General features: G+C 44.3%; 2 protein-coding genes across 5 annotated transcripts in view; one reads left to right on the forward strand and one right to left on the reverse strand.

Moving 5' to 3' along the window:
* ALPK1 (alpha kinase 1) overlaps window positions 1–10,205 on the reverse strand; it is an 83,417-nt gene extending 73,212 nt beyond the window's left edge. For 2 of the 4 annotated variants that reach the window (XM_050943983.1, XM_050943982.1), the window contains exon 1: window positions 10,108–10,204. The gene's annotated coding sequence lies outside the window, so the exon portion shown is untranslated. Of the gene's footprint in view, window positions 1–3,734; window positions 3,901–10,107 lie in introns of those variants that run through there. The other 2 variants (XM_050943984.1, XM_050943985.1) reach the window with 2 other exon arrangements.
* A 36-nt stretch (window positions 10,206–10,241) lies between these two features.
* Window positions 10,242–16,866, forward strand: TIFA (TRAF interacting protein with forkhead associated domain). The gene is given in 3 exon segments (XM_050944071.1): window positions 10,242–10,260; window positions 10,263–10,382; window positions 14,814–16,866. Coding segments are annotated over 3 exon segments (720 nt in total). The 3' UTR covers window positions 15,395–16,866.
* The last annotated feature ends 311 nt before the right edge of the window (window positions 16,867–17,177 follow it).

Below are 17,177 nucleotides of genomic sequence, written 5' to 3' on the forward strand. Positions count from 1 at the left end.
ACACTGCATAACTGCCAGTTGGGCGCCCAAGTCCCCATTTCTATCCAGAGAAGCCAATAGACGTGACTTGTTGCAATTATAATTATTGTAAGTGAGTGTTGCAAAATCTTGATGTTCGAGAAGGGAAGTTTCTCTTTTGAAATTACATTACTTATCCTAGTAATTTTTTTGTTTAGCAAAAGCACATCATCACTATTAGTGCCCTCACTTTAAAACGGTATCATGGACACAGAAAGGGTTCAAAGAAATGCAAACGGACTGAATAAGGGATTTGAAAATAAGATCATGAGGAAAAGTTAAGGAAGCTTATTTCGCTTAGTCTCAAGAGAACGTGTGGGTGTGGACACAACAGGGAAGATGCAGGGATGCCATGTTCAGGGACTTCATCTTTAGTAGCCTACAGGAAAGAGGGCTGCACCATGTACACAAGCAATACACACTATAAAGATGTGAATTTTAATACGCACCAATGTGTTGTGCACACAATGGCCCATGCAGATCCTATTGGCACGCACTAGAAGTCCCTTAGTACATGCAGCAGGTTCATCATGGGCTGTTAGTGTGCAATACATTGGTGTGCTTTAGAATTCACACCCTTGTAGTGCACACTGCTGCATCATTTAGGCAAGCCTGTAGGAATCTGATAAATGTGAGTCTCCCTTCCTGCCTGATTTGAGTGGTGAAAGTGAGAAGCAGCTTTCTCTCCTATTATCCTCTTCCATGCTAGACCCCTTCTAGTCCTTCCCTAAACTCCTAAACCCTGCATGTACCTTGATTATAATTATATATCTCTACACTGGATTTATCTTCCATTAAGGAAGATACATTTTCAGACCTAAACAAGTTGACAGTGACTGTACAACACCTGTGGTACCAAAACTGTGACTATGACTACACTCGGGAGCTTATGGGGGTGCAGCTGCACTGTAGCAGTTGTGCCACTGTAAGTTTTCTACTGTAGATGCTCTAAGCCAATGGGCAAGAGCTCCCCCGTTGACTTAATTAATCCATGCAGGGGTGGCTCTAGCTTTAATGTCACCCCAAGCATGGCAGTCAGGCTAGCCTGCGAGAGGTCCGCCGGTCCCATGGCTTCGGCGTACCCACCGCTGAATTACCGCTGAATCCGCGGGACCAGCGGACCTCCCGCAGGCAAGCCACCGAACGCTGCCTGACTGCCGCCCTCGCAGGGACCAGCAGGGCGGCCCCCGTGGCTTGCCACCACTGAATCCAGCCCCAACGAGCAGAGGTAAAGAGCTTCTCCTGCTGACCTAGCACTGTCCCCACTGGTGCTTAGGTCAGTGTAATGTCACTTGGAGTGGTCGCAAGCGACAGTTATACCGTTAGTAGTAGTGTAGACACAGCCTGTGCTTTTTTTCCAATGTAGTTGGAGGCTCTGTGGCAAAGCACGTTTTGTTGATCTGAATAAACAAGGCTGAACAGTGACCTAATACCTGCTTTTGAGCAACAGGCTATGCCCAAATAACGAATGAACATTCTGTATATATAACCTGTGCCCAATACGAATACCTACTTGTGCAGATATTTATTCAGATTTTATAATTAAATGCAGATTTATTATTTCTAAGAATAAAAGTTAACAGTACAGTAGAGGTGACAATTGTGAGTGGGGGCACAAGATAGTGGGTTGGGGGCACAATTTTTAACCCATTCTCTGCAAAGAAAATTATATAAACCCTGGTAGAAATCTGCAGGGCACGTGACTCTGTGTGACCCCCTCATGTATCACCTTCCAAGTTACTTTGTGCAGTGATATTAGCAATACTGTCCTCAGAGCAAATGATCAGGCACGTCCCAGAACTTCTCGCTAATGAGGGCCTTTTTCTACCATTGACCTCAGTGATTTGCAAATAGCTTCAAAATTTGCCCTTGACTTCAATGGGTGCAGGACTGAGGTCCTAGAGCATCCTAAGATGCTAAATTCCTGACAAAATAGTTCTGGTCACTGCTTAATTTCTGTCAGGCTGAGTCCTGCCCAGGAGTGGCGCCAGGGTTTCTGACACCCTAGGCGGACGGCCATTTCGCCGCCCCCCACGGCCCCGGTGGACCTACCGCAGTAATGCCGGCGGATGGTCTGCTGCTGGAAAGGCTCCGGTGGAGCTGCCGCAGTGATGCCGGCGGGCGGTCCGCTGGTCTAAAGGCTCCAGTGGACCTGCCCAGGTCCACTGGAGCCTTTAGACCAGCGCACCATCCGCCGAAATGACTGCGGCAGCTCCACCGGAACCTTTCCAGCAGCGGACCATATGCTGGCATTACTGCGGTAGGTCCACCGGACCCGCGTGCCGCCCCCCCCCCCGGCAAAATAGCGCCCCCCAAAAATTCTGGTGCCTTAGGCCATTGCCTAGGTCGCCTAAATGGTAGCGCCGGCCCTGGTCCTGCCACCTCTAGGCTTGGCAGTTCATAGCCTCACCACCTCTAGGCTTGTCGCATCAATTATGAATGTAAAAAAAATTGCTTGAGCACCAGCAGTCCTTTCATTACAAATTATGCACTGGTTCAGTAATGTGTTCTCTTTGAACCCAGAAGATTACTGGCAAGGATCACAGAAAACCTATGTGAGGTCCCACTATTTTAATAAGACAGTTCAAGGATAATTAACAGAAGATATCATTAATTTATATCTTTCATTCTGCAATGCCCAGTCTGAATCAAATAAACACTGTGTTTGGTCCATTACTCAAAATTACTTTTCTGATCTAACGTGCTCCTGTTTTCATCCATACAAATCTTGAGTGTGTGCTTCCCTTCAGAGTTCCTACTTTTAGGATATTTTGTATCAGTAGCACCTTATGGCCCCAACTAAGATCAGGGCCCTACAGCGTGAGGCCCCGTTCAAACACATATTAAGAAACAGTCCCTGTCCCAACACCTTAGTCTACATAGACAAGGCAGACAGGAGTGTGGGGAAACAGAAGCACAGAAGGTGAAGTGACTTGTCCAAGGTCACACAGCTGGTCAGTGGCCATGCTGTTCAGATCATCTGACTTCCAGTCCAGTACCCTATCCACTAGGCTACAGTGTCTAGCTTTCCAAAATTTTGCCATTCAGCATTTATGTGCAGGCCCACTTTTCAGCTAAGGAAAGTCGGAAGCTACAGCGATCCAACAGCAAAGTTAATATGCGAAAGAAATGCACTAACAATCCAAGCAACTGTATTATTGCAAGTATCAGAGGGGTAGCCGTGTTAGCCTGGATCTATAAAAAGCGGCAAAGAATCCTGTGGCACCTTATAGACTAACAGACGTATTGGAGCATGAGCTTTCGTGAGTGAATGCCCACTTCGTCAGACGCACTGAATATTCACATCTGACGAAGTGGGTATTCACCCACGAAAACTCATACTCCAATACATCCGTTAGTCTATAAGCTGCCACAGGACTCTTCGTTATATTATTGACACTATCCTAAAAGCATGAACTCTGGGCCTGACTCTCCTCTCACTTACACAGTATAAATCAGGAGTAACTTCACTGGAGGCAATAGAGTTCCACCAGTGTAAAATTGGTGTGGAGGAGAGGAGAATTAGACCCAGTTGCTATTATCTAAGGAATGGGTTCCACACACACACTTTAAAAGCCACCACCTGGTCAATAAAGATTCTTTAACCTCACATTAACTACCCTTTCCTAGAAAAATCCTCCTACACCCAAGTGCTTATCAAATAATAAACAGATGAATGATGGGAAGATAAAACAGGTTACCAGACTGATACTCACCTGACTACAGATACCAGTATCTTAATGATAGCACGTAATGTGATTCCAGAAGATGATCATTCCTTATTATTATCAAACACCAGAGTTCTTGTAAGTTAGTTCTGTTTCAGGAAATGAGAGGCAGGCAAGAGACATGAAAAAACAGCATAGACGATAACAGCACACATAAAAGTTGCACAACTGTGGGGTTTTTCCAACCACAGCAGCCTCAGCGTCAGTCTGTAACAAGATACTTTTTGAAAGAAGAACACACCCATATAAGACTGCTGCACTAAAAAGGCATTCTGGGATATGTATGACTGAGAGATGATTTCTTTTCACTTTGTTTCCAGTATATCCTTTTCAGGATTATCACATTAAAAGCAACAGCACTAAGATCTAAAATTCTCTCTGAAGTAAGGCTTTTAAAAAAAATACAAACAAAAAATTGCACACAGCAAATAGTTACATCACAAGAATTGTTTTAAATGAGCACAAGCTGCATACCTAGCCAAATGTACCTAAAGCAATTAAACTTCTGTACACCGAAGGAAGTAATATATTGTATTGTTTAACCATCCATGGTATGGAATTTGTTTATTTATATTAATCTAAGTATATGTTTTATAATATTGTAGTATTTATTCAGATGGAGTCAAATCCTGCAAAGTTTACTCAGGCATAACATCCATTGATTTCAACAGGAATATTACAAAGGTATAGATTACAAGATTTGGCACACAGATATCATATTGTCACATACATAGTATGAGAGATGCAGGGTTGTCTAGTAGTTAAGGCTGGAATTTAAAAGACCTGGAATTTATTCCCTACTCTGCAACTCACTCACTGTGTGATCTTGTGAAAGTAACTTACAGTAACCAAGGTACAGAGAAGTATCTGTAATTAATACCTACTCATTTTTGTAATGAGCTTGGAAACCATTGGATGAAAGATGCTATAACTGAACTTTTATTATGCAAGTAAGTTTGCATCAGGACTCGAAATAAAAATATTATTTTCGACGGAACATGGATTGCCAGCCAAGAAAGGATTTTTCTTCTCTAACAGTCAGTGAACTTTGATCAGACTCAGCATTTGCTTCTTAAAACATAAGAAAAATTATTTTTATTCTCTGTTGGCAAATAACTTAATTAAGCTGTAAGTATAAAACCAAAAAAACCCAACCAGCCAAACAAACCTAAATGTTTCCCTAACAAGCAGAATCGTTACAATATAAACACCCTGAAGGGTGGCGGATCTTTCTGTATAGAAGAATTACAAAATAAATATGTTTTCCTTGATGTAATAACTTTACGATGGAGCATTTCTCTGTGTCCAAATCATTGCAGAGGTGACACTGGAGTGTCACCAAAGAACAGTCCAGTTCTGAATACTTTTGACAGTAGGGATTCAATACTGGGCATGTGGGCCAGTGACTAGGATACACTGTTAGGAGCGCAGTTGAAGGTGACCTGAACACAAGAAGACTGGGCTTAGTCTTTGGCTCATAGATTGAACTCTAAAGGACAGCAATACATTCTAGATCTTGTCTGGAACCTCAATGAAGTAAAAGCACATTGGAGAAAACCTCACGTGAAGGTCTGAGCATGGTGTGATTGCTGAAAGTTGCACACAATTAAGGACACATATCTATTTGTAAGCTAAGAACTGAAGAGAGTTTCCCTTTTCTGTGTTAGATCATATTAGGGTAACATTTACAAATTTTACTTATCACATTAATTCATATGATTCTAATATGTACTGGTATAAATACATCTACTTTATGTTTTACACAAAGGGTAGGCAACCTATAGCATGTGTGCCGAAGGCGGCACGCGAGCTGATTTTCTGTGGCACTCACACTGCCTGGGTCCTGGCCACCGGTCCGGAGAGCTCTGCATTTTAATTTAATTTTAAATGAAGCTTCTTAAACATTTTTCAAACCTTATTTACTTTACATACAATTGTTTAGTTATATATTATAGACTTACAGAAAGAGACCTTCTAAAAATGTTAAAATATTTTACTGGCACCAAAATCTTAAATTAGAGTGAATAAATGAAGACTCGGCACATCACTTCTGAAAGGTTGCCGACCCCTCTTTTACACAATCAGCTGGGAGTATTGCTTGCATAGTCCAATTTTGTCTGTCTTTGAGACAAGCTATTAAAGAAAGTGGTACAACTGAAAAATTCAGTGCCCTAAGCAGACAACCAAAGTAGTTGTCAGTTATGGTAAAACAACAAATTGAATGTAGAAATCCTTCTAACCTCATGAATTATGGACAAATCCAGTCCTTGAGGGAGAAGTTTGAGACAATCCTACAAATACATATAAAGAAAACTGGATAAGACTCTATACATATTTCAGGTTCCAAGCTCAAATCTAGTGGTTACCAGGGTTCCAGCAGAACTGCTTGCTAGTATTATGAATGAAGAGACACTAAGCACCTGTAAATGAAAATGCTTTAGAAAAATTGCCATTTGAAATTAATTTCTGCACACTCACTTCCAGTCCCAAAGTGGGTTGTTTCCCCCACCCATTGTAAAGTTTAGTACAATTTTGTTTGTCTGTTTTTGAATTATCCCAAGATTTTAAGATGTGATTTCCACATTTTTAAAGACTTGTTCAGTAATTCCTTTGTGACTGGAGATCTCAACATTAGTTTTGTTTTAAACTTGAAATGGATGTAGTCCAAAGTAGCTTGTGTGCTTTACTAAGTGTGATACTGATTGAAGACTAGGTACTACAAAATGAACGTGGGAAGATTGAAAACTGTACAGAGGGCCTAATTCTGCCTTCATCATGCGCCCTACACTCAGACATATGCACGTGTGTGTTTACAGATGCTCTCTTTTTTTTAACTCCCACCCCCACAGGGCCTTAAAGTCAGAACAGTGTTTAATGCAACAGTAGACTGAGATTCTGAACCTACAGATGTCAAGGAATTTGGATATTTGTTACAATAAATGTTATTCAGTCATGCTGAACATGTGGTATTTACTATAAAATCAAAGCTACCACCATAATGAGTAATACAAAAGGCTTCACTTATGAAAGAGGACATGCAATGATTGTTGTGGAAATATAATTTTGGTTTTTACTGACTTTTATGGGTGTGATGGGTTCCCCCTGGAACTGGGGTGCCACTAAGCCCTCTGACCCACCAGCCTGGGCTTCTTCTCCTACTGTGCTGCTGTGACAAACTGCAGACCTGCTCCCGGGCTTATACTTCCACTAGCATTAACAAGCAGGGACACACCCAACCGTAGTTACCTGCAGGCTCTGACCAGCTACTGCATGAACCAACAGTAGAGAGGCTACAGCCAAAATAACCGGTTTCCCAGCCTAAATCCCCAGAGCTGTACTGTCCTGCCCTGGTCTAAATCCCAACCAGTATGAATTTATTATCCAGTTTGTCTTCCCCTCAATGTGCGGAGGAAATTTAACAGCCCCTCTGAGCTAGGATTCCTGAGCACTTCACTGCAAACACACTCGTTTAGATTAAAACATAAAATAAAATGTATTAACTACAAAATATAGATTTTAAGTGATTATAAGTGGTAGCAAACAGATCAAAGCAGATTACTTAGTCAGTAAACAAAAACGCAAACTAAGCTGATCATACTAGATAAACTGCTAATTCATATCCAGTCTCTCACCCTGAGAGATGGTACAAGCAGAAAACAGATTCTTGAGGGACAAGCTACACTTGCTTTACAGCATGGAATCCCCAGGTCTTTCATACACAGGCTAGAAATTCCTTTAGCCTGGGTCCAGCACTTCCCTCAGTTCAGTCTTTGTTCCATAGGTGTTTCCAGGAATCTTCTTGTGTTGGGAGTGAAGACCAACAGATGATGTCATTCTCTGCCTTAGATAGCTTTAGCATACGGAGGGAAAAGCATACGTATGCGAAACTCAGCTTATGGAAAAACACTGACATCCCAAGATGGATCATATGGCCTGGTTACATAGCTTTGCATACCTTGCTGAGTCCATGGCAGCCATTACTTACAGACTGTCTGGAGCGTTCACAGGATGGCTCACCAGGTGATGGATAAGCTTCTCCTGAGGCCTGCTGTTTTCCCTAATGGATTATTACCCTGAACAGGCCCTTCCCCACTCACTAACTAGACTGAAAGCATCATGCCAGTGGGCATCACCCAGGTATAACTACATTTGAAATACAGATGCATAGCCAATATTCATAACGTCAGTGTGACGGTGCACGGCCGGGGCTGGACCCTCCCTGGGGAGGAGGGGAGCCGCACTGCCTCACTACATGTCGTCTGAGGGCCTCTGCCCTCGAGGTTGAGCGGTCAACAGTTCGGGCAGCTCGGACCCTGTAGGCAGGACCGAACACGGGCACAGTCAAAGGGGGCCCAGCCCTTGGTTTGGGCGGGGCACCAAATCCACAGGTACACTAGCTCAGACCCTTGTGACTCAGGGCCAAGCAGTTATCAGTTCAGGCAGCTCAGGCCCTGTACACAGGACCGAGCAGTGGCACAGTCAGAGGGGGCCCAGCCCTTGGTTCGGGCGGGGCACCAAACCCACAGGTACACTAGCTCAGACCCTTGTGACTCAGGGGCTGAGCGACAACCACCATGGATGGCCTCCTCAGGCCAGGGAAGGGGGAGTCTGCCACCCTTGAAGGGGTGGCAGGGGGCACGCAGGCCCTCCCACTCCACTGCATTCCAGCCCGGGGCCCTATCAGCGGTTAACGCCGTTAACGGTCAGTGGGGAATCCTGACCGAAACACACTGACATGGGTTCCGGCATACTTGCAGTCTGACTGGGGTCAGCTGCCCCTGGGCTACTTCCTATCTCCCCCTCTGGTCCTACCTGATCAGGGCCATCAGTCCCTGGGAAGCTTAGTAGCATGGGCTCCTCCCGGCCAGGGCTGGGCGGTAGATCCGGTAGTACCTCAGGAAAGTCCGGCCAGGCCTGGTCTGGGGGGTTCCTCGGGGTAGTAGCAGGGATGGGGCAGCTCCGTCAGCTCCTCATCGTAGCAGGCATGGGGCAGCTCCGGCAGCTCCTCATTGTAGCGGGCGTGGGGTAGCTCCGCAGCTCCTCGTCGTAGCAGGCGTGGGGCAGCTCTGGCAGCTCCTCAGCGTAGTGGGGGAGTTCTGGTCAGTCAGGGCAACGTCCCTGGGCCTCCACAGCTCCCCAGTCAGGAGCACCCTCTAGCAGGTGCGCTCCCGACGGCGGCAGGGCTCCCACTGAGGGCTGAAGGCCTGCTTTTATACTTTCGGGGCGCCTCCTGACCCTCTGTGGGGTGGGACTACTGCTCAGTGGCCCCGCCCCTTTTGGCATCTGACGGGGCTCGACCCTCCCTGGGGAGGAGGGGAGCCGCACCGCCTCGCTACAGTCAGATACAAAAATGATACAAGCATACATATAGGATAATCATATTCAGCAGACCATAACATTTCCAGTGACATCTTACATTATCCATCTTGCATAAAATGCATCATTATACTACAGTCATATCATAGTAATATCACTGTGAAGAATAAGGGGTGCAGTATCACAATGGGTTTATGATCTTAACCATAAAGTTTCATTAACAAAGATTCCTTCTTCTCCTCCTCCTCAGTGAACAGTCCTATGGAGCAGTGTCCTGTCTCACACTGCATTGCTAAATGTACAGGTCTTTGGTTAATTTAGTTGGATAGTTCATTTGAAGTAACCTGCCTAGTTTTCAGTTTACTTCCGATTTTAAAATGTAAATGGATAGCTTATTAACAATGACATTTATTCTGCATACCACATTATAAGCAGATATTTTGTTTGTTTCCAAATAAAGTCTAGTGGTGACGGGTGGTTAATAACTGGGGAAAAATACACTTGAGAACTAGTGAAGTGTCTTTCAGCGGCTTACATGCAAAATGGTGTTCAAAAGCAATTAACTGATCATTTGACTCAGTCTGTTTTGCTATTAGAAATATAACTTTAAAATTTTCTACAAGATGGATCAATTTTAATTACTATGATTATATGGTCATTGCCAATGTGGGAATGTAGTCTCGGCACTATACCTGCCCTGACTCCTCCCTGGCAGTTTCTGGGAGCTTTTCCACTCATTTTCGTTGTTATTAAAATGTTTCTCAGTCCGTTGCTGCGTGAGAGGCCACAACCCCAGCAAAGAAACTGACCGACTGTACGAGTGGACAAAGCAAACGGCAGAGTCAGCCGCACACAAATGCTAAATGCGCAAAGAAAACACAGTGACACAGTAACAGGGAAATACATTGGTGTAATGCCTTTCAGAGCCGGCCATCAACAGGAGTTATTCACAGCGATCAGAGGGTCAGACCGTAGCCTGTTTTAAAGTTGCTGCCTTCCCTCCCTTTAATTATCCAAATTGCTGACCGCTGGGCTGGGCACTTACATTATACTCGCCGAAGAGAAGCCGTCAGTCTGGGGGAGCTGTGCTGGTGGTTGCCACAAGTGAAGCGGGAAGCCCTGGTGCTGCGAACTACAAGTCCCATGGTGCAGCTGCTCCCCCCTGCCCCCCGACAAGCGATGGGAGGAGAGTGCGGGGGAAACCTGTCCCGTGGCAGCTCTGTACTAAAAGACTTGAGTGCTTCCGCCGAGCAAGCGCCGGGCGCGGGCTCTCGTTTAGCTCCCCGGACACCGCGCTGCGCTCTGGGTCCGCCGGCAGAGGTGAGCGCCCCGAGCTGGCGGATGCCTATTGCCGCTAGCTCTTTCCCGGGAGCAGTTTGAGCAGGGTGGCTGGGAGCGGTGGGAATAGGGGGACAGACAGCGGCGGGGGCTGCGCCACAAGCAGAGTGTGTGTGTGTCTGGGGGCGGGGAGAATCGGTGGGGATGGGCTGGTTTGGGGGTGCAAAGGGGGCGTGCAATGACCTGCGCCCGTGGAAGGCAGCGAGAGTTGCCGCTGCTCCTTGGAGCGGGGCGGGGGGCAGCTGGTGACACGGCGCGGCAGGGGACTTCCCACTGGCAGCACATGGCGTAGCGCAGCTCTGCGCCTTCAGGACCCCGCTGAGCTGTGCAAGCCAGACGCGCGAGCGGCAAAGCCAGGCGGAGGCGCGTTTACATTTGGATGCGCTGTGAGCGGCAGGTCGTGGGCGAACGAAATCGGCGTCTTGGGGGCTGGTTTTCCAGCTGCAAGGAGAAAAATTTCCCACTAGCAGGTGGCAGACAGGGGGCCGGGCCGAGAGCACTTTTTCCCTGCCATTGCCGCTGAGGGGCACTTTCTTGTTCACAGACAGAGATTGGCGTGGGACTGTGCATTGACCTGCTGCCCTCATCCCGTTAGTACAGCTTCCTTTTTGCTCGGGTGAAGCGATACCTCCTCCCGCAAAAGATCCGTGCCAACCGATCTGCGGTGGGATGGAGCTTGGAGGGGCGCCTCTGCTGCGATTTTAGGGCGTGTGCCTGCTGCTGTTGGAGGCAGTGGAAGTTTTCTGTTGTCTTCAATAGGAGCAGGATCAAGCTCCTAATTGTCAGGACCCTGGATGTCTGTACTGGATCTAGCTGCACTGTCAACTCTCAGTAAATTTACTCATAAAAAAACCCTACAAAGGAAAAAACATAGAAAGATATGTTGGGGAAGATGTTTACTTTAGTCAATTCCCAGGCATTATGGGAAATTTTGCTCTTGGACCTGGTGACAGGTGTTCGACTCACCACTGCAGCAATTGCTGCTGGCCATCTTGGGAATTAGTTCAGGGTTGCCAGTGTGCCCTTCTCAGGTGGTGTCCCACCCATCCTCACTCCTGTCTCTGCATCCTGGAACTGCATCGCTCCCTGGGCCCTGTCATCCTCTTCTGGACACGGGCCTCCAGCTGTGCCCCACTGGGTTCTTTCCCCCCTTCCAGGGGGCGAACAGTCCTCAGTCCAGCCACCTGCCTCACTGGCAGACCACTCCAGGTTTTAGCTGTTCCTCTCAGTAGCAAACTTCACTCCAGACAGTGGCTATGCCCCTCAGTGGCAAATGGAGACAAAAGGAGGGAGAGAGAAGATCCAGGCCTGCCTGGACAAACATTTATTATGGCCTCTATTAGGAATTTATATCTTGTAAGTGTTGGGGTGGGAGGGGGATGGTAGACCTGATGGTTTAACCAGTTTGTTCCCTTTCTAAGTTTTGTGAGATTTAATGGAGTCAGAATTGCTTTCAAAACAGTTGTATCATTAGTATTTTCACCTCTTGATGCTTGTTTTATTTGTCAATAGAAAAAGTTTGACTATCAGAGAAAATTTTGTTCTTAGAAATTTTCTTTTGTGGGGTGAGTGTATGGGCAGCCTAACCCTTCAGTAAAAGACTCACAAATTCCTATGCTTGGTGATGTTAACAGTCAGTGCCCCAAGAAAATTGTGTGGATTTTTTGCTGATAAATTTGTGCGGAATGTAAGGGGAAGTGAGACAAGTATGCACATTCCAAATGTGAAAATGACACCAAGGGTTCAAAACTATAGTCCTATGTATGTAAAACTCTTGCTAAAGGCTGGGGTTGTTTTGCGTCCATCAGAACTTGGCCCCAACTGGGCAAGAGTTTACATGCATATTTCCATGCAAAATTCAAAATCCATATCTTTGAAAAAAATACTCAATATCGTGGCACCATGGAAAAGATTTTGCTCCCCTTGCAGCCCTGTCTAATCTACATGCAACATTTTGAACAGAACACACAGGCCTGCATTGGCATGTCACAGTCACATCTGCAAATTCTTCTGAATATGCTCCTCCTCTCGAAAGGCAGTAAGTATTACTGATGCACCTCCAACTGAGTTAGGAGCAGACTGATGCAATGTAGAGTTTTCCACTTGTAAGTTACAGGTTCAGATCTGTTTCAAAGTCAGGCACGACTGAAAGTTGCTTTTCATAAGCACCAAAATCACCTTAGAAAGAATTATAATTGCATATTGCAGTTTTATAATTTTATCCAAAATCATCTATATTGTTTTCAAGATGGGCTGGGGGAAAGCATAATTATTTACAGGAGTTATAAACAGCCTAGCAATCAGAATTAACTTGAAATTAATTTTTCTTAACATTTAGGCTTTGCTTACAATGGCCAGGACAGCCATATCAGCACCACTCTAGCAAGTAATGCTTAAGTAGAGTTCACTAATGTGATTTCCCTGGCCAGATTTATCCAGCACTGAAATGGGAGATGTTTTGTGCCTGAGCTGTTGCTTTGTAAGAAAAAGCATTGTGCCTTGTTCTGAATATCAATTAAGGAAAATAATTCCAGAGGTCTTGAGATATTTATACGGTATCCTCCAAATACTGGCATCACAGAAAGGTGTCATAGTACCAGTAATCCATTCTTTGTGTGTTTAGAGATTAAAGTTGTGCAATCCTATGCTTGGAAAGGTAATCGTATGTCAGAGTCTATATCACAATGAGGCTTCACGTAGCAATAAAATGCAATAGACTGAACTGTAAACTGCTTTTAGTAATGATGACTCAAATGCAATGAATAACACGGATTATGCACCTCATAGTGAAATGTACGTATCGGTTAAGTGATGAACTTATTTGGATGGAGAAGGAAATACCATTTCACACAGTGCTCAATTAACTTGTGGTACTTTTTGCCACAAAATATGTGGCCAAGAGTTAAATATGATATTTATGTGGACAAGAACATCCAGAATTACAGTAGCACATTAAAAACTAGAACAAGGAGTTTTGCAAGGGATATACCCAACCCCGTACTTCCAGGCATGAGCCACCTACTAATTAATAGGGTTTAGAAAGAAACTTTCTCTCTGGACAGACTTCCATAACTGCAGTTTTTCTTGCATCTTCCTCTAATGAAATTAGTGTTGGCCACCGTTAGAGACAGGATACTGGGCTAGATGAACCACAAGTCTGATTCAGTATGGCAAATCCTGTACCCCATTTTTGTTGGAGAAAGCAGGGGAATTTTTGTGCCCACTTTAAATTCATTTTTGATATTTGTAACGTATTACATACAGCAGCTATTCCTTAATGAGATTTCAAAAGGTAAAGTTTGTGTCAGTGAGTAGTTCTGAAAATGCTAATGTTTTTCTGAGCTCCTACTTGACTGTTTTACCATGGATAAATACTGAAGTAGTCATTAGGCCAGAGAGAGGGAGAATGACTCTATAGTCCAGGGGTTAGGGAACCCATCTGGGAAGTGCAAGACCAAGGGACCTGTCCAATTACACTTTCATTATTTAGCTGGTGTGCCACTGCTTCAAAACAGGAGACCAGGGAAACCCTATAGCAGAATGTCCCACAGCATAGTGATTAGAGAGCTCAGAGAGCTCCGAGACCTCTGTTCAAATCCTCTCCCCACCCTCTGGAAAAGGGAATTGAATCTGAGTTTCCCACATCTCAGGCAAACTGTACTTGTAAAGGGTACTTGTCGCATTTCATATTGTCAAAGGAATATAATAAATAGTGATATATAATATCCAGAGTTATTAACAAATACTATGTAATAGTTCCAATATGGGTCTTTGAGGTCTACAAAACAAGTGTTTAGGCTTCCAATGGTGTATCACCAAAATGTTTCTTCAAAGGTGAACTCATTTAGTAAGATACTTATAATAGGGGCAGAACTAGTTAATATATTTGCATAGTTTCATGCAAAGATCTCAAAAAATTAAAAATATTAAGGAAGTTTCTTAACAGCCTGTACTTATGTTTGTATGCTGTGTTGTAGACATGTCCATCCAAGGATGTTAGCGAGACAAGATGGGTGAGGTAATATCTTTTATCGGACCAACTTCTGTTTGTGAGAGAGACAAACTTTTGCTCTTACACAGAACTTGGTCCAATAAAAGATATTGCCTCACTCACCTTGTCTTTGTACTTATCCTCATTTTACAGATGGGAGACCAAAGCACATAGAGGCTTTGGATCTGTCCAGAGCCACAAGTCAATGGCAAAACTGGAAATAGAACTATTGTGATCAAGCTGGAGTTCTTCACTCCCAATCCTGTGCCCAAGATGCTAGGCTTTTTACTACCCATGGTTCTCTATAAAACAAGTACACATTAATTAATCAATCAATAGTATGTAAAGTTCTTTAAATGATGCCAGTTCCAAGTGGATTTTTTTGGCATTGCAATAATTCCATGTTTCATTCTTTCTTGTAGTTCTGAGTAGGATCATCATCATGAGCTCCATGGAAGAAGTGGAAACTGAAGAGACAGTAACTTGTCTGCATATAACTTTGTACCATCCTTGCCAAGAAGAAAAGCAGGTGTTTCGCAGCTTAAAATTCCACAAGCGAGAACGGCGCAAGGTAGATGACATGGCAAAGTTTGGCCGAGATTCTAACATTTGCCATTATAATTTAATGGATACCCGTGTTTCCCGGGTTCAGTTTACCCTGCAGTTTTTCAGGCAACTCAACAGCTCAGAACTTGGTTTTGAGATAAAGAACATGAGCAAAAAGACCAAGCTAATTGTGGACAATGTGGAACTGGACTACCTAAACAAAATTGACCTGCCATGGAAATGCATCATTCGCTTTGGAGACTACCAACTCTTAATGCAAAGACAAGATGGGGAATCACTGGATTATTTTGAGACTTGCTTTGAGTTGGCCCAAGCTTCACTTTTGCAAGAGAGACATCTGCCTTTACTGCAGCCCATACCCGAGTGTGGCATTTCTCCTTCTTTGGTCCATTCCCAGGGAGTAAGACCAGTAGAGATGGATGAAAATGATTTGTGATAGAAGGGAGAAGGTTGCTTTCAATAGTGTGCAATACCTAATTCAGTATAACTTCAGAGGACCAAATCTTATCTCCTCCGTACACTGCATTTATGTTGCTTTCCATAGTTGCCACTGCTGTTATGTATTCTTCCTCTTGCACACTGTTTAAACATATCAGAACTTACTCATTTACAAATGTCATTAGACCTGCATCATCTTTATTTAGTGTCCATCCTGTCTCCTCCCCTCCACTGTCTTATCACCTTCTGTGTTTGTCTGTGGTAAACCCCAATCAGAGTTAGTGGATCTTTGCATGGGCCTAAAGGCTCATGGTAGCAGATCCAACTGTAGGACTGGGGCCACAGAGCGTAAGCTCTTTCAGACAAGGTCTACCTGCCCTATAGTGCTGCTATTTGGCCAGCTGTCCTGTCAATGCTCCCTGCCTCACTTTCCCCAAGTGGGCTATCAGTAAGTTAAGAGGCGTTATTTAGGGAATAGCATCCCTCTGAGGGGTCTAGTTTATTGACCAGAGCCTAAATGAGCATGCATCCAAAACTTCACTCCAGTGTCTTAGCTGGGAGACAGTCAATCTTAATTTATCCATCCCACCTGAGTCCATCAGTCCACTCCAGCAGCTCTCTCTGTCCAGGCTTCTTGCCACTATCTGATAAAAATTCTTTCCCCAGACTCAGATCTGTCACCCGTAGCTCTTCTCTGTAGCAGCATGTAGTTTCTGACATACAGGGAATGCCCAGGCTAAGAGTGCACCTTCTAGGCTCCTGTCTCTGGTAAGGTCTCATCAGGGGGCTTCCTGTCTCCAGGAACCCCTTCCTAGACTTGTTGCTCTGGTGAACTTCCTGGCTCTAGAAACCACCTCAGCTGAGGACTGGTTACCCTTTGGCAGGGTCATTAGCTAAATCAGTTGTCAACTAGGTGCATAGGGATTTCATTACCTCCAGGTGGCTTTGAGTTGGCTTGTTCTCCCTTTCAGGAGCTTGTCCTGGGTAGGCTGGTCTCTGACTCTCCTGAAAGGGCCAGCCCCGGTAACACAGGGTGGGTCGGTGTGTGTGTCTGTCTCTCTCTCTCTCTCCTCATACATATGTATGTATATATTTAATTATCTCTGTCAAACATGGTGCAAAATCCTGGCTTTATAAATAAACCACAAGTGGCCAGGATTAATATACAAATTTGTTATATTGCATTATTAACTTTGATACTGAAGTGCAATCTGTATTCAGACTGAGATCCATTTTCAACACTAACTTTGATGTTAGGGTTGAAAATGGAACTCAAACTTTTTTTATTTATATTTTGTGAAAATGGAGCTATTTAGTTGGTATATTTAACCTCACAATTTTTCTTCTAATCCTAAAGTGAGCAGAATGTGCTATAATAAAAATGCTGTTATCTTCAAAGATGTGAGTGTAAATAAAACAAACAATGTGAATGTCCAGTTGAGATTTTATTAAAAATGTTTGCTCGCCTTATTTTGTCCTCATGTGTGGTTTATAGCTTGTAAGCACAGCTATATGAGGGAGTATTATTCTGAGATCTCAAGCTTTATTGCCAATTGTTCAGCATCAAAAGAACTGATTTACACTTGGTGATGAGCATTGTTTCAAGATCATGCTATCAGAGAAATAGAGTATCTGCAATAATTCCATCTGGAGATCTACAACAACATTAGCCACATAGATATGCATTTTTAAATTTTAATTCATGCAGAGTGTGTAATCCCCTGCGCAACAGCTGCTTATCCCACAAACTTCAGGGCTCTGGCTCTACTTTATTTCAATTC

This window comes from Gopherus flavomarginatus, chromosome 3, assembly GCF_025201925.1.
Source record: "Gopherus flavomarginatus isolate rGopFla2 chromosome 3, rGopFla2.mat.asm, whole genome shotgun sequence".
Lineage (NCBI taxonomy): Eukaryota > Metazoa > Chordata > Testudines > Testudinidae > Gopherus > Gopherus flavomarginatus.